Raw genomic sequence first — 21,287 nt, forward strand, 5'->3', positions numbered from 1 at the left:
CGGTTTTTTTGGTTTAACCGAATAATTGCACGCCCAAACTGTTAAAGTGGTGAAGTTCTCAAATTCAAGATTAAGAGTAAACGAGTACATGTGAATCATACAATACTTGATCAACCGAAAACATAACGAGGATGCAAGCGAAATTAAAGTGAAAAAAGAACAACATATTTTACTATATTATTAAGTCTAAGCACCCTATACCAACTGATTATGGTGTCATGGTGAATTTTTACCTGTTTATTCTTTTTTATACCCCTCATCACACTCTCCCTCTCTCAACTTCCTTCCCACTTCTCACTCCTTCCAACAACCTCCACATGCATCCTCCCAATTTCCTATCCACTATTTACAATTTTTTTTTTAATTTATTTTTATTTCTGTTTTTGTATTATTATAGGAAAGCGCAACACCAATCCTCAATATATTACTTTTTCATGTAAATAAAAATATCGATTTTATCGGTTTAACTTTTTTTTAAAAAAAATTGAAAGCCGAAATTGAATCGATTAAATTGGATTGATCGATTAAATCAAACCAAATTTTCGATTTAATTTGGTTTGGTCGTTTGTTTCGATTAAAGCGATAATTTTTTTCTTTCTTAGACTTGAGTATGAGACGATAAACTTATTCGAATCATATTAAGTTCTGGTATGTATACAAGTTGTGAGTTTTAAACTTTTTAATACTGCGGTAAGTTAAATTTACAAGTTGATTGTTGCATAACCCCTAGCAGAGTCCATCTAAATCACCAACAAAAACCGTTAAAAACAATGTGAGCATAGTTAGACCCAAGATACAATCTAGGGACAATAACGGTATTTACAAAGCACGTCTCATTCACAATCAACAAAATAGAGCCGAAAAAAACAACACATAAAAGCTACTCAAAACAATGCAAAAGAGGAGTTTCAATGGATGTCAAATCAACCAATTCTCCTGCATATACGCTCACTCCCATTTACAAACTAAGCCCAAATTACAATGGCAGCAACCTCCTCGACTCATACGAACTCAAAGACATCACCAAACAGCTTAACCGAGCCATTCGTGCATCAAATGGTGTTTCATCTCCCCGTTCATTTTACCTGAAGTCGCCTTTCCACGTCAACCGTTTGAAACAAATATATAAAGAGAACGCAAAGACGAAGAAGATTTCCTGCCCAAAAACAAGCGGCAGCGTGCGGGAAAGCACAAAGGAGAGTACAGGGTCAAGAGGGTTTATGCTAAAGCTTTGGCAGAAAGTTAAGAAGGGACTGATAGGGGGGAAGATATTCAGTAGTTAAAGGTTCAAGATACATTGCAGCAACTCTGTTTGATATATCTCACTGAACGGTATATGCACATTGTAAATACATGTCACTATGTCGGGCACCTTTATATATGAAAGGTTTAGTCGATAGACACTACTTGGCTAACAAAAATAACCTTGAGCATCAATAAATAGTTAAGAGAGTACCAAAAAAAGCCATACGCCATGGTAACCATTGCTTATAACAAAACTACAAGCTCATTGAAGTTTCCTTTCCATGATTTCGTCACTGGGCTCGACCCAATGATTATGTCACCCGTGCATCCTCATTAGATGGATGGAGCGTTTCCAAGGAGCTTCTTGACGTTCCTCCATTTATCTTTAAGGTCTACTGTAGTACGGCTTTCGTGGAAAACATTTTCCCCATAGTCCAAAATTTTCTTCCATGGAATAACTTTACTTTGATCCCCACAAAATCTCTGCATCCCATTCTGTTGCAGAGAAAACCAGCAAGATACTTCAACTACTACTTCGAAAAAGAACAAGAAAAAAACTTGCGTGTTAGGACGAGGACGAAAACAACACATTTTAACCTATCTAAAACTGAAGTTCTAGCAGCAACGGTCCAGATTTTTTCTTCTGCAAAAACCTAGATGATGACACAAAACAACTGGCAAGGAGATACTCAGTAATTGCTTGCCATATTGTGGGAAAGTTTTGATCTTTTATTTCCCGATACTATTCCTATTGAGATTTGGTCCACACTTGGTAATGTAGTCCAGTTGAGACCAGACAACTTTGGTTCTAGTGATATTAATATAGCACACAGTACTAGGAAGTAGGACCTGAAAGTAACTTTATACTTCCATTAAAGAATAAAGATATTTGCACTCCTCCTCTCTTCAGTTCTGTGTACTGTTTCGAAGATAGGCTTCAAAATTTAGAAGCACCATTCAGATAGAGGAAAATGGAAATCTTACCTTCAATGTCAGTTCCTCTTCGATCGTCCATGGGACTCTTTTCCGCCTCAATTGAGGTCTTCCAGGATTTGAACTGCAGAGGGCAACAAAAATCATCTGTTTCAGGTAAATTCAAGCAGATACATTATCAATGAAGTTTCATAATACGTCCACTTTTATTGGTTTTTGAGTTTCCTTGCTAAGCATTTCTAATTATAGCTTTTCTTTCAAAGAAAATAGCTTAGCACGTAAAAAACTTATCTAGAATAAAAAATAGATAAATTCCAAGATTCAGTAAATAAAAAACTAGTGGACATTGATGTGTAATATAGACATGATATCACAAGTAAAACTTGGATCAAATGGAGAGGAATTGCAGTTCATACAACATCTTGATTACCCAAACATGATTTTAAAATTTAATCACCAATTAATTTCTAACTAGAACAAGTAACATACCGTAAATAACAATTAGCCATAAAAGACGACCTAAAATAAGAGCCTCAACTGCTAATTGTAATAGTTTTCAGGAAAAGTTCACCTTTGTCTTTTGTGCTTTCGGATGCTTATGAAGTACTTGGAAAAATCAGAATCCTCACTTCCCTCTCCAGATATTTCATCTTCATCAGTATACTCATTAATTGGTAAGGATGTGCTTTCACTGTCTGAGTCAGAAGGACACGGAACTTCCTTCTTTGATCTGTGCCCGGTATTTTTACCCTGAGATATACGATTTGCAATTGCAGCCACTTGGTTTTGTCCATGAACTCCAGGAGATTGAGATTCTTGCCCCATCCCTTCTCCTTGTTTGTCTTTATTCAAATCTTTTGTCAGCTCATTGGTTGATGCTACACCTTGAGGGGGATTGCCACCAGAACTCGACACCGAAGGACCTACCTCTTTACCTTCAATTTTTTTCCTGCAATGATGCATATTGACTTTAACCCCCCTGGCCTGTAGTTCACTTTTGTGCAAATCATCATCCTGTTCTAAATGATCATGAACTATCCCATGTGACATACAAAACTTTCCCTTTGATTGTTTTCTGCTTCCCCAAGACAGAAAGGTAGCCAAGTCCTTTCTTGCCAAAGAGACCTTTGCCTTAACTTGCAAGTACTTTGAGAGTGCCAGAGAGTATGCACAAAATGGACAGTGAAATTCTTCCATTTTATCAAAGATTGCATCAGAACCCAAACAGCCCTCGTGAATCGCTGAAGAGCAGGAGTTAGAACTACATATCAATAATTTCCCACTCTTATTACATTTGATGCAACGACTTGACTCTCTCCAATCAACTTTTTCCAAAGAATCTTGGGTGTGGGTGAATTCTGAGAGGAAAAAAGCATTCTTTTGTCTGGTGAGATCAGTCATATCATCAGAATATACATCATTACCACAGAAAGTGTTGCCATATTCGGTTTCACAAACATTTCTCTGAATATTTTGCTGAGGTTCCATGCCTTTACGTGTTTTTCGCTCAGAGGCACCTTCTTTGTCACCTTCCGCATCCTTAACATCATGATCTTGCTCCTGTTCCTCAGTAAGTGCTTCATTTGGAATGTCAGCGTCACAATGATGCGCATGCTTTTCACAAGGTAAAATTTCATCCAAACCAGTAACACTTTCTGTGGAAGTTTGATTGTTATTATATACTCTAGAAGGTAAATTAGTCCCCATGCCTCGAACATTAATTTTTTCCCATGAGCCACTGATATCTCCTTCACTGTTTTGCCCGAATATTGACACTGCATTTGCCAACAGATGTAAGCCTCCACCGTCCTCTTTAGATGTGTCATCTGGCACAAAATTATGAACCTGCTCTTGACAAGGCAAAACTTCATCAGGATCAGCATGCCTCTTCAATGAAGTATGCTCATTATTATCATCCCTAAAGGAACCATTTTTCCCTGGGCCCACGACATGAGATTTCTTTCCTAATGTGCATAGTTCTCCCTCACTGTGTTGCACAGTTGCCATAGATGTATCTGTCAACTGCATACTCTCGACGGCGGTACTTCTTTTCCTCTTAGACAGTAACGAGTTTTGATTGGGTCTATTTTTGTAGAAGGGGTTGCTGCAATCTGCAAGAGTGGAAGAATTCAATTGATCATTTGCTGCACCAATTTGAGTGTTTGTATTACTTCCCTTGGGTTTTGTTGTAATATCATTGTTGTTACTTTCTTCCTCTGGGACTTTATCTTCAGTTTGGTTCCCACCCAACAAACCACTTTGTTCCTTTAGAGATGCAGAGAGAGGATGGCTACCTATAAGAATTGCATCCTTCAGCTGTTTTACAAGGAACCCCAGAAAAATTAGAAGCAGAGGTGAGTCAGAGTACCTCAATCAATTTAATGTGTAGACCAGGGTGAAAGAGTATCATTCACCTTTTGTAAGGAACATTTAGCCAAGCTAGATCTTTTATGCACAATAAAGGGCTGAAAGTCCCATTTCAACATCTCTAGTCCAGCTGTTTTCAAATCTGACACAGATGTCTGTCCACAATTCTGGGATTATCAATACTGCTGGCACTAATTGACAAGGCAATTTTGAGAAGTATCATGTCCAGAAAAAAAAAACCTTTATTTCAATAAACTAGTACCTCTGGTAATATTCGTTTCAGGACATCTTCACATTGCTCAGACGGATCAAATCCAATTCTTTTGGCTGGAGACAAAGTTACAGAATTTGCACGAACTCCTTGATCATATAAACTCTCCAAAACTCTCAAGGACACCCATTCTCTCGCGTTTTTACCGATATCCTCAAGTATTTCTGGGGTCTTCTTAACCAAATCTATGGTACAATTGACATAAAACTCTTAAGATTGCCAATTACTCATGACAAAAATTACCAATAACACTTTCCATCAAAAACTAAAAAGCATCATGATGTTTACCAAGTAAAAGAGATACATCAGCTCGGTTTGAGCGTGCTAATACTTCAATGGCCCACAAATGTGGAAGATTAGAAGCAGAGGAAGAACGGAAACCCGAAAAGGAGTGCTTCGAATCTTCAGACGCCATATGGTTGTTGATTTTTCTAGCCTGAAATTTCACAAGCTGCTCAGAAAATTGTACTCATGGGTTTACGTCAGGGAGTGTGCAAATTGGGAATAGAATCATAACAATGTATGTCAAAAATATGAACGAGAATCGATTTATCGTCATCAAAATATTGGTTTATACGCAAGGAATTCAAAGAAACGTATACAAATACAATACGTGAAGAAAAATGCAAAAACAATTAAAAAGAGCATTTTAATTATAATTATTAATAATAAAAACCACAGAGGATAAGGAAATCACCGGAAGAACAGAAGAATATGAAGGTGTCGATTAAACCTTTATTCGCCGGAGCAAAGGTTTTGCCGCTCCCCCGCCGCCCAGTGTTCGGAGAGGGAAAAGAGCGAATTTTCAGAGGAAAGATTACATAATAATTTTATTTACTCGAATTTTTAAAAAATTGATTCAAAATTCATTAAATTTATTAAAATTAAAAATAACATAAAAACTTTAAGTAAAATGTATTTTTGTACACGAACTATTGGTAAAATGTCATATTAATACACGAACTATTGAAAATGACTTAATTGGTACATGATTCAATTAAAAGGTCAATTTTACCCTTAATAGAAATTAATATTATATTTATTAATTTTAAAATATCATATTTATTTAAAAATTAATTGAGTAAAATTTATTTTGATACACGAACTATATGTAAAATGTCAATTTGGTACACGAACTATAAGAGAATGATTTAATTGGTACATGATTTAACTATAAAGTTTAATTTATCCTTTAGTAATTGATTTTAAGTTCAATTATTTTTAATAATAAATTAAACTAAGTGTACATTTTATTTTTTAAATTAATTTTTATTTATTGTAAATTAAAATTTATATTAATTTAAAAATAATAAAAAATAAGTATCTTAATATTTTTATAATATATTTATATTTTACTCATTAATAAATTATTTATATTTTTAAAATATTAATAATATAAAATAAAATGGTATTTTTTGATATCTATGTAAATAATTATCCATTTAAAAAAATTGATATAAATTATATAATATAATAATAAAATTACAAACTCAATAAATAAATCATATGCAAGACTAAAATATATTTAATAACAATAAAATATAATTAAATACATATTTATTTATTTATATTTAATTTAAGTGCGAGTAAAAAAATATAAAATTAAAAATTATTAAATCGAGTAAAAAAAATTTGGGTTATTAGAACTACGTAAATTGAGATAATGAGTGAGATTTTTTTTGTGATATTTGTTTTTTCATGATCTAATCTTTAATGTTGAAAATTTTTATACTAAATTTTGAAAAACTAAAATGGTGATTATGTTTGTTTCAATCATTTAAACATAAGATCAACAGACTTCAGTGATATATATTTTTATCATATCAATATATTATAATATTTGTTGTATAATTTGACTTAAAAATTGTTTATCATTATATATATAATTAATTTTTAAATAAATACGATATTTTAAAATTAATCAATATAATATTAATTCCTCTTAAGAGTAAAATTAAACTTTTAATTGGATCATGTAACAATTAAGCCATTTTTAATAATTTGTGTACTAATATGACACTTTACCAATATTTCATGTATCAAAATACATTTTACTCTTTTAAAATTAATAAATATAATATTAATTCATATTAAGGGTAAAATTGACCTTTTAATTTGATCATGTACCAATTAAGTCATTTTCAATAGTTCGTGTACCAATATGACATTTCACCAATAGTTCGTGTACCAAAATACATTTTACTCTAAAAACTTTTGTGAGTCGAATTCATATAAAAATATTAATTTTTATGTCAAAAACGTTAATTATCATCGTAGATATAGATCGAATTCACTCATACAAATATAGATAATGAGATATATCAATGGTATTACTTCTCAATGCGAATATGAATTGGGGTCGCTCCATATTCTTTAAATAATGATAATAAGTGTTAGATATTTAAATTTAAAAAAATACTTAAATTAAATTAACAAAAACATTTTAATTATTTATCCATATTAAAAATAAAAAAATTGATTTTTTATGCTAAAAATAATATGTTACTGGTTGACAAAGACAGTAAAACCTCTATAAATCAAATAATCAATCAACACATTAAAAAAATAGAACCCCTAGCTAGCCACCAACACCATAACACCCATTGTTTCCACAAGCTACCAAGTAGTCAAGTACCATCGAAACCAACACTCTCATCCAGACTTGCAACAAGCACTGAACGCCACCGTTGCTTCGAATGTACACCGACAGCACAATCACAGACTAGAACAAGCGGCAACCACCGTGTCATTTCATCGACAAAACATTCGCAGCCTCATGGCACCGATAACAGACAGTGTTGGAAAATCAATTATCGAATTTTGGTGTTAAAGCAAAAATAAGAGACTAAGTAACGGGGCAATTTTAGACAACTGAACAAGAATTACTCAACTGGACAATCTATTGAAGTCAGTGAACTATTCTTTGAACTGCAACTGTATATACTCAACTGGACTAGAAGACTAATCCTTCAAGGAATCCAAGACTGGAACATAGCGAGTATTTGACAACTAAAGACTACGACTGATCATAGCACCCTGAATAAACCATGTATGGAAGACATTCTTGACTAGTCAAGGCTGCTCAACTAAATTGATCTAAACTGAAGTTATGGATGAATGACACATATCAAGGATATTCAAGAATGTCAGTCTCAGTTTCTAAACATTCCCAATACTATCAGAATAATTCAAAAATGGACTTTTATTATTTTTGGAAAAGGACAATAGTACATTGTAGACGCCGCAACAGTGTGAGTGGACATAATTGTACTATCTTTCAGAATTTGTTCCCTGGAGACTATCAGACAAAGAAACGGATAAATTTGTGAGCAACAGATACTTTTGAACGGATTTTTGACCGTTCAAGATCAGTGCATATAAATAGGTTTGAAGATCAGTTAAAATTTAAGAACCCTCTCCAACTCTTACGCATTGTAAGCTATCTTTACATTCAACCTTTAAGTTGTACTTTAAATATTACGAGTTTACAACAACTCATATACCACACTATTTCAAGTTATACATATGATCAATTATGATCATTTTTTGCTAAGTTTAAGAGTATAGACTTTGTATTTGTAAACCAGTCGAGGACTGTATATTGTATTGAGTTAAGTGCTAGGAGTTTTAGCTGAGACAGTGCTAAGTTTTTACTGAATCGAGTCTTGCAAATCACTTGTAATACTCAAATATTCTAGTGAATCCTTTCCAAAAGAAAGAAAAGGTGACGTGAGAGTCTTTATTCTCCGAACATTGAGAAACATATCTTGTGTTAATTTCATTTCAGTCGGGCCAACTTTATTGTGTTCAATATGTCAGTCGACCTCTTTCCGCACATTAACTTTGTTGGTTGATTGATATAGACAATCAAGAAAGAGTAATCCAGTTGACGTCTTAAACTGAACTAATCATTTGCAGAAGAAATTTTCAAGTGGTGTATTTACTCCCCCCCTCTACACACACTAAACTATCCAACAAACAACATCCATCATCCTTCTCCCTCAAAGTCACACGTGCTGCATCTCCAAGCTTTGGAAGATCATAATAACTTTTTATTTATTGTTGTAACTCTATTTAAAAGTACTAGTTCTGATCATTTGAGATAGAGTCTAGTTAAGACAATTTGCTAGGAGTTCGAATCGAAGAGTCGGCTGGATTGGGTTTGTACAAGTGGCTGTATAAATCAAAATCTTCTAGTCTAAATCATTCTAGAAACAGAATAAAGAGAGACGTAGAAGCTTAGACTTCAAACTCCCATAAAAATCTATGCATGTGTTATTTGCTTGACTGCTTTTTGATCTGCCTTAGTAACCAGCTCAAACTTTATATGTGAAAGTTTTCCGCACTTTCCAGTTCTGTTCTCGCATTAAGTTTTTGTTAAGAAAAACTAGATAATTGAGCTGGTAACTCAACTTAATTGTCGCAAAAGTTTCAAAAATATTTTAAATTTTATATGCATCGCCCCTCTACACATATGTTCGATCCTAACATACACATCTTTACCATTTCTACGTGTTCAGTCCTTGGAAATGATGACATTTCATCTTTGCCCTACATAATGTTGGAGTCTCCACATGGATGTTACAACTTTCATATTTAACTGATGCTTTAACCAAGGAACATGCTGATTCTCGGAAATTTTGAACCTACCCATGGGGTATTAATTTCGAACCTACCCATGGGATAATACCCCATGGGTGGTATGGAGTGTTATGATTGGTCTAAATTATGTAGGTCCAACATGATTGGACCAATCATGTGCTTCCACAAGGGTAGAAGGAACCCTGATTCTCTCAGTCTCAGGTCACTCTGCAAACAGGAAGCAGGAGCGCCACCTTTGAGTACACTTCCCTCGAGATACGTGAGTGAATGATTGATGTGTTATTTCCTCACAAATCAATCTTTTATCCCCTTTTTGATTAAATACTAGTGTATCCATGCATGAGAGTTGCGTACACTTGCGTACACACATATATACAATATATATATACATATAAAAATTTGTGTTAATTTTTATGTTTTTTTAAAAAAATTTGATGAATATACATGAGTATGTTGATTGTGGGGATATTTTAATCCGTATGAGATAAATAAAAAAAATTCAAAAGAGGATACATATTATGAGAGGTAATATCGAATAATGTATACCAAAATTTGAGGATAATTAAAACCAAAATTTGATTTACATGCGGTGTAAATGGTGGATGTTGATGCATGGGTATTTATGAAATATTAGCGGATCATGGTGCATGTGTTGCGTGTGCTTCATATAAAAATTAGATAGATAACAAAGCAGTTTTTTTTTTAAATAAAATTATTAACAGAAATTGAAATTGAAATGATATAATTATAAGAGAAAATTAAATGTAAATAGAAATATAATATATATAATCAGATGGCTAGAGGGTATTTTGAGAATTAAAAAAAGGTTTTAGTGTTTCACAATTATACCAAAGTTATTTTAGTAAAAGGGGTTTAACTTTAATAAATAGTATAGATTTAAAAACAGACCACATTACCAAACCGAATCGGTTAGTAAATGTTCTTCTTCTTATTTAATAATAGAGTTATTTGCACCAACTACCCCTGTGAAATATTGAAAATGCACATTTCTTCCCTGTGAAATTTTAATAGGCATCTTCAACCCTGATCTTTTAAAAAATTAGCACACTCGCCCCTTCAGATGAGTGATTGTTGCGCACGCGCCCCTCATGCAACTGGACAAAAATTTTGATATTTTTTTTTGCACCAAATACCCCTGTGAAATATTAAAAATGCATATTTGACCCCTGTGAAAATAATTTTTAAATCTATTCAACCCATAATACATAATTTTAATTAAAATTTTATTATAAAATATTTAGCAAATACTTTTCGTTTTATTAATTTTATTTTTAATTTTAAATTTATTATGATTATATAATTGTTTTCTAAAAAATATTATTATTTTATCTTGTTATCATTATTTTATTAAATTTTCTTCTTGTTTCCAACTTCTTCATTAAAAATGCATTCATAAAGGAGATTTAAATATCTAAAAGTACCAAAATATTAAATCAAAATGATAAGTGAATGATAAGTACCAAAATTTTTTAATTTTATTTATTTTTATTTTTAAATTTATAATTTATAATTAATTTATTTTTAAAAAATATTATTACTTTATCTCCTTATAATTATTTTATCAAATCAATTCGTGTTTTCAACTTCTCCATTAAACATGATTCATAAATAAGGATTTAAATATCTAAAAATACAAAAATATTGAACCAAATGATAAGTTATGAATGTTACTTTTTCGATTTAAAATTATAAAAGCAAGTTATTTTTTATTATTTATTACAAATTGTACAATGCATATTCTCGAAAAATTTAAATTTTGGTTCAATAATATATAATCCTAAATCGAAAAAACAATATGTTTAAACTTATCAGTTTAGTTCAATATATTGGTACTTGAAATTATTTAAATACTTGTTTATGAATGCATGTTTAATGAAAAATTTGGAAATACAAAGTGAATTTAATAAAATAATGATAATAGGATAAAATAATAATATTTTTTAAAAAATAATTAATTAATGATAATAAATTTAAAATAAAAAATAATAAATAATAAAACAAAAAATATTTTCTAAATATTTATAATTGGATTTTATTAAAAATTTTGTATTATGAGTTGAATAAATTTAAAAATTATTTTCACGGGGGTCAAATATGCATTTTTAATATTTCATAGGGGTATTTGGTGCAAAAAAAAATATCAAAATCTTTGTCCAGTCGCATGAGCAATCACTCATTTGAGGGGACGAGTGTGCTAATTTTTTAAAAGGTCAGGGTTGAAGATGCCTATTAAAATTTCACAGGGAAAAAGTGTGCATTTTCAATATTTCACAGGGGTGGTTGGTGAAAATAACTCTTTAATAATAGTAATAAATCTATAATTATATATATACACAAATATATCTCATTCCATATCTTATTTACTCATGTATATCATACATACATTTTTGTCTTCAATAAACGTGAATATCCATAATTTAAACCAGAGTCTGGATGCACCTGTTGCTTGCTTATACATATATTTAAACAATTTTTTTGTAATTTAAATACTATTTTCTTTTAAATTGAATATTTTCTCTATCATAGTACAGAGAACTATAGACCCATAATTTCATTCTCCAATAAAATTGATAATAAATTAAACTATTTAATTTATATATTAATTTTATTAATTCCAAAGTTATTCCACTTGCAAACTTGAAATTGCTATCTTGAAAAAAATAGATACAAAGTTAATCAACAAAAATGAATACTCCATTGATATAGTCACTACATATAATTCAATCCTTCATAAATGATTCATAATTAAAGATGGGTAATTTATATTAAGCTCCTTAATTATATTTTTTTTCCGTGAAGTCTCATTGATTATTTAATGAATACTATATTCATGATCTAATTATAAATCAAGCGCTCTTATTATTTAAATCTGGAATCAACACTGAAGAGATCCACTTACTAATTTTTTTAAGGAATTTATTCCATCTGTATATTGATATTCCTAGTTATTTATTTTATTAAATTTCTAATGTATCAAGAACTCTGACACCATCTAATTGTGGGATTGCTCGATATGTCAAAAAAAAAAAATGTATCAAACGTTTATTAATAACTTAAAATAAATAAGATTGACTCATGTATATGACCATCACCTATTAATATTGAATTTTCAAAATTTATAAAGATTCATAATCAATCATGTTCTAGACCTATGATATCAAATTACTTAAAAGCTTTTTCATTCCACTTATCTCATTAACAAGATTGTTCAATTCCAAATATAATGAACCATGCGCTACTAAGGTGGTTTCCAAGTTGGTGGATTAGGTGAATTCTTGGCCAGATGTCAGAAGTTCGATTTTCTCTACCAACACCTTCTTGAACTAGCCTGTCACACATGACTTGCCTAGTGTGGTTTACATGGCTAACGTAGTTTGCAGGCTATTGCGTTAGTACGGAGGTTTACCCAGTGCGCACCGAAGGTAGCGGCTGCGGGTTCTCACATCAAAATATATATATATATATATATATATAATCACATATTTGAAGAAAATTTCCATAATAATCACTTATTTTAAAAGAATCTGCATAATCATTTATTTTTTAGAGGTTGCAAACATAAACTTAGATTATTATAAATTTCAAATATAATAAAACATACAATTTTTAAAGTGACATGATAATGATTTCAAAAAAAAAAAAAAGTGACATGATAATAGCAATAATCTTGAGATTGTATGCATAAGTAATTAATTAATAATATTGTACTTTGCAAAACAAATACCAAAAGAGTGATCGGAGATGGCGAGCCAAGGTTTGCCGGAGGACGTGGTGATTGAAATACTGGTGCGTCTTCCGGTGAAATCCATACAAAGATTCAAAAGCGTTTCGAAATCATGGCGAGATTTGATCAGGAGCTCTATGTTCATCGATCGGCACCACAAACGCGACGGGAAACAGAGGGTGCTTCTTTTGAAACGCTCTTTCTTGCTCCAAGACAGATGCAGGAACGTATTTTCCTTCCACGATCCAGATTTTCCACAAGCGTCGTCGATCTGGCCGGATCTGTCGATCCCGATTCCGGATGATTTGGAATACATTCACGCGCCTGTCACAGTTCACGGTCCTTGCAATGGGCTCGTTTGTGTTTCACTATGCGAAACTGTTGTCTTGTGCAATCCGGCATTGCGACAATTCAGGCCGCTTCCTCCCCGGGACATCGAGTATCCAGAGGGTTATCTTGCCAGAAATTTGGAAAATGGGTTCGGATTTGACCCAAACACCGGTGCTTACAAGTTCGTCCAATTCTGCGAAATCCGTCATAGAAAGGGCCGCTTTCGCGACAGGTCCAAGTACCCTTTGAATTGTACGATGAGGATTGATTTGTACAATTCAGCCTCGAATTCATGGAGGCAGATTGATCCTCAACTTCCTCTAGATATGGTTTGGTGGTTTCCATGTTTCCAGCTCTTTTTTAATGGCGCCATTCACTGGTCTGCGACCCTTGACAATCAAGCAGGGCATTCCATCCTTTGTTTCGACATGAGCACCGATGCTTTTCGAGTGATGGACTATCCCGACGATTTAGACAAAATAAATCGATCCCACCGGAGCCTGATGGTGTTAAACGAGAGCCTCGCGATGGTTTTGCATCAACCACCGAAACAAGGGGCGCAACTAGTCGATATTTGGGTGATGAACGAATACGGGGTGACGGGATCGTGGACGAAACAGTTCGTCATCGGGCCTTACTCCATTGCTTGCGCACTTGTGTGTCTGAGGGATGAGTGGTTGCTATGTGAATCTGAGAATGGCCAGTTGATAGCTTGTGCACTCCACAAATACAAGTTCGAGGAATTTCAATTGTACGGGCGTGAAAAGTCACCGAGAGCCATGGTTTACGAGGAAAGTTTGATTAGTTTGGAAATGGTGATTCCAGGAGATGGCATGCATGAGTAGATTACCAGCAGTTGTCACTGGGTTTGATTTTATTAGACATGTTTATTTAAATAATCTAAAATTCCACCTATGTGATGTTTAATCAATCATATTTATTGTGATATGATTGATGCTTAAAATTTGTTACCGATTCCATAAATTACTAGCCATTATGATACTAGATGTTGAACAAATGTGTTTTGGTGAAGTTTTTCAAAATATTAACTAAGCGGATAAAATGACTAAGAACTAAAATCTACTTAATACTATCCCTATAAATAGAGTTGAAACCGGGAGGGTTGTGAGTGAGTGGAGATTTGAGAAGGATGGGACTGACATGGATCCCTCGGGAGCAACCTTCTTGGGCCTGGATGACAATAGGTTGTGCCGATGGGATATGCGTGATCGCAAAGGAAGTGCCCAGAATATAGTGAACGGGAGCACCCCTGTATTGAATTGGACTCAGGGGCATCAGTTTTCAAGGGGGGACTAATTTCAGTGCTTTGCAACCTCTGGTGATGGATCCATTGTGGTCGGGTCACTTGATGGCATGATTAGGCTGTAATCGATAAGTTCTATGAGGCAGGCCAAAACCGCATTTCCAGGACTTGGTTCGCCTATTACTCATGTGGACGTCACCTATGATGGGAAATGGATCTTGGGAACCACTGATGCTTGATTCTCATATGTAGTCTGTTTTCAGATAAGGATGGGAAGGTAAAAACTGGATTCGCTGGTCTCATGGGGAATAGAATCTCGGCACCGAGGTTATTAAAGTTAAATCCTCTAGATTCACACATGGCCTGGGCAAACAACAAGTTTCGCAATGCTCAGTTCTCGTGGGTATGTGAGCTTTGGAATTTTCATACTTCATTTATCTTTGGTGACCTTTATCATTCATAGGCAGTCTTGTTTGCATCTCTTCTTACAGCTTTGTATTCAATTTTGTATATTATTTGACTAGTCTTATTAACTCATAAGCTTTTCTATAGTACCCCGTATCCGAAATTGGTAATTAAGAGATTAATTGTGTTAATTAAACCAATTTAGTATCGGACGGATCGGAAGCTTCGAAAGTGAGATCGGAAGCTCCGATCAGGATCGAAAGCTCCGATCATATTACGTCAGGCATGACGATTGGCTAGATCGAAAGCTCCGATCACCCCTATCCGAAGTCAACAAGTGATATTTAGACACGTGACAGATCAGGATCTTCGGAAGCTCCGATGGCAAGATCGGACGTTCTGATCGAGGTTCGGACGTTCCGATCGAGGATCGGAAGTTTCGATCGTTGTCTATAAATAAAGGGCCGGGGCTTTATTTCCAATTGCCAATTCCGAGTATTTCCCTCTCCTTTCTAGCCTATTCGAGTTGTTCTAGCCTTCCTAGGCTTGACCCGGCGGTCGGCGAGGCGTTCGGAAGTCGTAGCAGAGTTGTGCCCAAGTTTTGGAGGCATCGACATCAAAGGGCTAACGACGGACGAAGGTATAGCTTTTGCTTCCTATAAATATTTAGGAGTATGCAATAGCTTAGTTAAGGCTTTTAGAGCACTTTAATGATAGTAGTATCATTTGGCAGTGTAGAGCAGACTATAGGCGTGGACCTAGAGTTGGTAGAGCTTGCACTGTTTTGAGGTACGGAAGTACTGTTCGAGATATCCTGACTGAGTATGCATGTATTATGTGACTGCATGATTTATATGTCATTGATTTATGCTGCATTCATTTGCATGCCTAAGCTCTGTTAGTAGGTGATCCGGGTAAGGGTCACTACATTTATGGTATCAGAGCATGCATAGTATTCTTGGGATTTAGACTCTGCATAAGGTAACCCTGAGGTATTTTTGTAAATGGCAGATCGTGAAGACCGGAGTTCTCATGGCAGTATTGGTGGGCGTTGGGGTGATGCTGACTGGGAGCCTCGTCGAGAACGGCGTCATCGTCATCATGACGACGAACGTTTCACTGTGCGTCGATTCTTAGCTATGGGTCCTAAGCCCTTAGTTGGAGGTGAGTCTCCGAAGGATGCGGAGAACTGGTTAGACCGCATGGAGACGACTTTTCAGACTTTCCATTGCACCGAGGAGCAGAAGATGGAGACCCTTGGCTATCTTCTGGATGGGCGTGCCCGTAGGTGGTGGAGGTTTACTTCTGCACCCTTTATTGCGGCGAGAGGAGTGGCCACCTGGGCCGAGTTTCGCACAGCTTTCCAAAAGCGGTATTTTTCCCCTGCACTCCGTCAGTCGAAGGCAGTCGAGCTTCTGAGTCTGCGACAGGGAGCCATGTCTATCGATGAGTATCAGCAGAAGTTCTTTGATCTGCTATCCTATTGCCCCGAGATTGCTGACAGCTCTGGGATGAAGTATAATCTGTTCCTTCAGGGCCTTAACCCTGAGATCCATGACCGTGTGGCGGTTGGCGACGACATGTCCTACGAGGGTTTGGTGAGCCGTTGTCACCAGGCGGAGGACAGCATTCGGCGGAACAGGTCTTTCCCTCAGTCGAGGCCTGCTAGTTCTTTGGGTCCCCGTGCCCAATCTTTCAAGAAGTCTGGATTTACTTCTTCCTCTGGTTCTGGAGGTGTTGTCCGTTTCGATAAGAAGGACAAGTGTGATCACTGTGGGAAGAACCATCCATCCGACAAGTGCCGTAGAGCTTCTGGAGCTTGTTTCCGTTGTGGAGAGACTGGTCATGTCCGGAGAGATTGTACACTATCTGGTTCAGGAGCTGGTTCTCAGGCCACCGTACAGCAGAGGTCGTAGGGACAGCCTGCTGGGAGTTCTCATTTGAGGCCACGAGCTTCTGGCCAGGTGTTTGCCCTGAGACATGATCAGGCAGTGGAGGAGAATGAGAAAGTCATCGCAGGTACATTTCTGCTTTATGGTATACATGCTCTTGTACTTATTGACACTGGTGCATCTCATTCTTTCATTTTTGCACGTTTTGTTAAGAGGCATAAGTTACCATGCATTGCACTAGACGTAGTGATGTCTATTTCTACTCCGACGGGCCAATCTGCTTTGGCTAAGCGTCTAGTGATGGGTTGCCCTTTAGAGTTCGAAGGGAACATTCTGTTAGCGAATCTCATGGTCCTGGCGATGGACGACTTTGATTGCATTCTGGGAATAGATATGTTGACTACCTATCGAGCTTCAGTGGACTGCTATCAAAGATTAATACGCTTTCATCCGGAGGGGAGTGAGAGCTGGTTTTTCTATGGTGAGGGAGCGCGACCCCCGATGCCTTTGGTATCAGCTTTGAGAGCCTGTCGAGCTCTAGAGTCTGGCGGGGAAGGCTACCTTATCTATGCAGTTGATTTGTCCGCTGAGAGTATTGGGATAGAGAGCATTCCTGTTGTAGATGAATTTCCAGATGTATTTCCTGATGAGATTCCGGGTTTTCCTCCTGCTAGGGAAGTCGAGTTTGGCATAGAGTTGATGCCGGGTACTTCGCCTATCTCTAGAGCACCGTATCGTCTGGCTCCGTCAGAGATGCGTGAGTTGAAGAATCAGCTACAGGATCTTTTGGACAAGGGGTACATTCGTCCTAGTGTATCTCCTTGGGGAGCTCCTGTTCTTTTTATAAAGAAAAAGGATGGGTCGATGCGGCTGTGCATTGACTATCGGCAGCTGAATCGAGTCACTGTGAAGAACAAATATCTATTGCCTCGTATTGATGACTTGTTTGATCAGCTGCAGGGCACGCCAGTTTACTCTAAGATTGACTTGAGATCTGGGTATCATCAGTTGAGAGTCCGTGATCAGGATGTAGCCAAGACTGCATTTCGTACTCGCTATGGGCATTACGAGTTTCTAGTAATGCCATTTGGTTTGCCTAATGCGCCGGCTATATTCATGGATCTGATGAACCGTGTTTTCAGGGAGTATTTGGACAAGTTTTTCGTGGTATTCATTGACGACATCTTGGTGTATTCGCGTAATACGGAAGAGCATGTTTCTCACTTGCGGTTGGTACTGCAGACTCTTCGAGATAAGCAGTTGTATGCCAAGCTGAGCAAGTGTGAGTTCTGGATGAATAGAGTGGTCTTTCTTGGCCATATCATATCCAGGGAGGGGATTTCTGTTGATCCAAGCAAGATTGAAGCGGTACTTAATTGGTCGCGTCCGATGACAGTTGCTGAGATCCGTAGTTTTCTGTGGTCTAGCAGGGTATTATCGTCGCTTCATTCTGAACTTCTCTCAACTAGCTCGACCGTTGACGCAGCTTACTCGCAAGGGTGTGGACTTCGAGTGATCCTCCGAGTATGAGGAGAATTTCTGTGAGCTTCGACGGCGGTTGACTTCTGCGCCGGTGTTGGCATTACCGTCAGGATCTGGAGGGTATGTGGTATACACTGATGCTTCTCTTCAGGGGTTAGGTTGTGTTCTGACTCAGAATGGTCATGTGATCGCATACGCTTCTAGACAGCTGAAGCTTCACGAGGACAACTATCCAGTCCACGATTTGGAGTTAGCAGCCATTGTATTCGCTTTGAAGATCTGACGTCATTATCTGTATGGCGAGAAATTTGAGATCTTCACCGACCATAAGAGTCTCAAGTATTTGTTCACTCAGGCGGAGTTGAACATGAGGCAAAGACGTTGGATGGACTTGCTTAAGGACTATGATTGCGAGATTAAGTACCATCCGGAATCTTACCGCTGATGCTTTGAGTCGCAAGGTGCGACTATCCGCACTTCAGACTTGTTCGATGTCTAGTGCGGTCAGTGACTGTTGTACTTCAGGTTATACCTTCAAGCATAAGAAAGGTATGCAGAGTATCCAGATGTTTGCAATATTATCTGAGCCAACCTTGTATTCGCGGATCCGAGATGCTCAGATGTCTGATTCGAAGACCCAGCGTTTAGCTCGTCTAGCTAACGAGGGTAGCTCGTCTGGATTTCATTATCAGTCAGATGGTTTTCTGTGTTTGTCTGGTAGGCTTGTGATTCCGCAGGATGAAGAGTTGCGAGAGGAGATTTTGTCTCAGGCACATCGCACTAAGTTGAGTATTCATCCTGGAAGCAACAAGATGTACAAGGATCTACGTACTCGTTTTTGGTGGAAGGGTATGAAACGCAGTGTTTATCAGTTTGTTTCGAGATGTTTGGTGTGTCAACAGGTCAAAGCAGAGCACCGACGACCTGGAGGATTGCTTCACAGTCTGCCTATTCCTGAATGGAAATGGGAGTTTATCACAATGGACTTTGTGACCCATTTGCCGGTATCCCCGAGGAACTGTGATGCTATCTGGGTTGTAGTGGACCGACTCACCAAGTCAGCGCATTTCATTGCCTATAGCCGAGTGTAGTCTGTGGATCGCATGGCACGGATGTACATTCAGGAGATCGTTCGACTTCATGGAGTGCCTGTAAGCATTGTCAGCGATCGGGACCCCAGGTTCACTTTTAGATTCTTGGGGAGTGTTTAGCGTGCGATGGGTACTACTCTCAGTTTGAGTACTGCCTATCATCCGGAGACTGATGGTCAGTCAGAGCGCACTATCCGTACTTTGGAGGATATGCTTAGAGCGTGCGTCATGGATTTTGGTTCAGCCTGGCAGGATCATTTGCCGTTGATCGAGTTCGCGTACAACAACAGCTATCATACTAGTATTGGGATGACACCTTTTGAGGCGTTGTACGGGCGACGTTGTCGTACTCCACTCTTCTGAGAAGAAGTGGGGGAGAGACAGGCTGAGGGACCGGAGCTTATCCAACAGGCGGTAGACATTGTCGATCAGATCAAAAAACGGATTAAGACTGCACAGGATCATCAAGCCAGCTATGCTAATATCAAGCGTAGGCCTTTACAGTTCGATGTCGGGGAGAAAGTATTTCTGAGAGTGTTACTTTTACGCAAGATTCTCAGATTTGGTCTTAAGGGCAAGTTGTCTCCTAGGTTTATCGGTCTGTTTGAGATCTTGGAGAGCATTGGCGATTTGGCTTATCGACTAGCTTTGCCACCGCATCTATCCAGTATTCACGACGTGTTTCACGTATCTCTATTGCGACGGTATGTGGCGGATGAATCTCATATTCTACAGCGGTCTGAGGTTCAGGTGAACAAGGATTTGACTTATGTTGAGAAACCTATTCGTATCCTGGATTATAAGGATAAGGTTTTGCGGAACAAAGTCATTCATTTGGTTTTAGTTCAATGACAGCGCCGAGACACTGAGGAAGCTACTTGGGAGCTTGAGGACAGGATGCGTGAAGACCATCCTAAGTTGTTTTGATTTCATTCTTAAGTTGTATTCAGTGGCAAACTCTGTAAACGTTTGATTTGAATAAAGAATGTTTCTGTACCTTGTATTGCATTCAGTACTTAAGATCTATTTTCGAGGACGAAATATCTTAAGTGGGGGAGAATGTAGTATCCCGTACCCGAAATTGGTAATTAAGAGATTAATTGTGTTAATTAAACCAATTTAGTATCGGACGGATCGAAAGCTCCGAAAATGAGATCGGAAGCTCCGATCAGGATCGGAAGCTCCGATGCAGGATCGGAAGCTCCGATCATATTACGTCAGGCATGACGATTGGCTAGATCGGAAGCTCCGATCAGGATCGGAAGCTCCAATCACCCCTATCCGAAGTCAACAAGTGATATTTAGACACGTGGCAGATCAGGATCTTCGGAAGCTCCGATGGCAGGATCGGACGTTCCGATCGTTGTCTATAAATAAAGGGCCGGGGCTTCATTTCCAATTGCCAATTCCGAGTATTTCCCTCTCCTTTCTAGTCTATTCGAGTTGTTCTAGCCTTCCTAGGCTTGACCCGGCGGTCGGCGAGGCGTTCGAAAGTCGTAGCAGAGTTGTGCCCAAGTTCTGGAGGCATCGACATCAAAGGGCTAACGACGGACGAAGGTATAGCTTTTGCTTCCTATAAATATTTAGGAGTATGCAATAGCTTAGTTAAGGCTGTTAGAGCACTTTAATGATAGTAGTATCATTTGGCAGTGTAGAGCAG

At 37.0% G+C, this 21,287-nt stretch overlaps 2 protein-coding genes and 1 pseudogene across 8 annotated transcripts; 2 read left to right on the top strand and 1 right to left on the bottom strand.

Moving 5' to 3' along the window:
• Window positions 1-791: 791 nt before the first annotated feature.
• LOC140864018 (uncharacterized) lies at window positions 792-5,637 on the bottom strand. Of its 7 annotated transcripts, XR_012144087.1 has the most exons (8): window positions 5,514-5,637; window positions 5,105-5,252; window positions 4,808-5,001; window positions 4,593-4,700; window positions 2,750-4,494; window positions 2,230-2,302; window positions 1,457-1,740; window positions 794-1,085 (listed from the first exon to the last, which is right to left on the bottom strand). XR_012144087.1 is itself a non-coding variant. In XM_073267890.1 (7 exons), exons 2-7 carry the CDS (start codon window positions 5,229-5,231, stop codon window positions 1,579-1,581), a joined length of 2,409 nt encoding a protein of 802 aa, XP_073123991.1. In that variant the 5' UTR covers window positions 5,232-5,252; window positions 5,514-5,637; the 3' UTR covers window positions 793-1,578. The 7 variants fall into 7 exon arrangements, 6 of the variants coding, with proteins under 6 accessions (XP_073123995.1, XP_073123994.1, XP_073123996.1 ...); XM_073267890.1 differs by having other exon boundaries at window positions 793-1,740; XM_073267891.1 differs by lacking the exon at window positions 794-1,085 and having other exon boundaries at window positions 1,647-1,778.
• Window positions 5,638-13,170: 7,533 nt separating this feature from the next.
• On the top strand, window positions 13,171-14,997 carry LOC140865464 (F-box protein CPR1-like). Its single transcript, XM_073270117.1, has one exon. It carries the CDS (start codon window positions 13,181-13,183, stop codon window positions 14,336-14,338), a length of 1,158 nt encoding a protein of 385 aa, XP_073126218.1. The 5' UTR covers window positions 13,171-13,180; the 3' UTR covers window positions 14,339-14,997.
• Window positions 14,586-15,220, top strand: LOC140862148 (protein CYPRO4-like; annotated as a pseudogene).
• The last annotated feature ends 6,067 nt before the right edge of the window (window positions 15,221-21,287 follow it).

Source organism: Henckelia pumila, chromosome 4 (assembly GCF_033568475.1).
Source record: "Henckelia pumila isolate YLH828 chromosome 4, ASM3356847v2, whole genome shotgun sequence".
NCBI lineage: Eukaryota > Viridiplantae > Streptophyta > Magnoliopsida > Lamiales > Gesneriaceae > Henckelia > Henckelia pumila.

What these genes read in the sequence shown, in the direction of transcription:
- LOC140865464 (XM_073270117.1), top strand. Translation starts at nt 13,181, where the DNA reads ATGGCGAGCCAAGGTTTGCCGGAGGACGTGGTGATTGAAATACTGGTG.
- LOC140864018 (XM_073267890.1), bottom strand. Translation starts at nt 5,231, where the DNA reads ATGGCGTCTGAAGATTCGAAGCACTCCTTTTCGGGTTTCCGTTCTTCC. An exon ending in TGATGTATCTCTTTTACTTG is followed by an intron (nt 5,002 to 5,104) that starts GTAAACATCATG and finishes ATTGTACCATAG; the next exon opens with ATTTGGTTAAGAAGACCCCA. An exon ending in CTAAATGTTCCTTACAAAAG is followed by an intron (nt 4,495 to 4,592) that starts GTGAATGATACT and finishes CTTGTAAAACAG; the next exon opens with CTGAAGGATGCAATTCTTAT.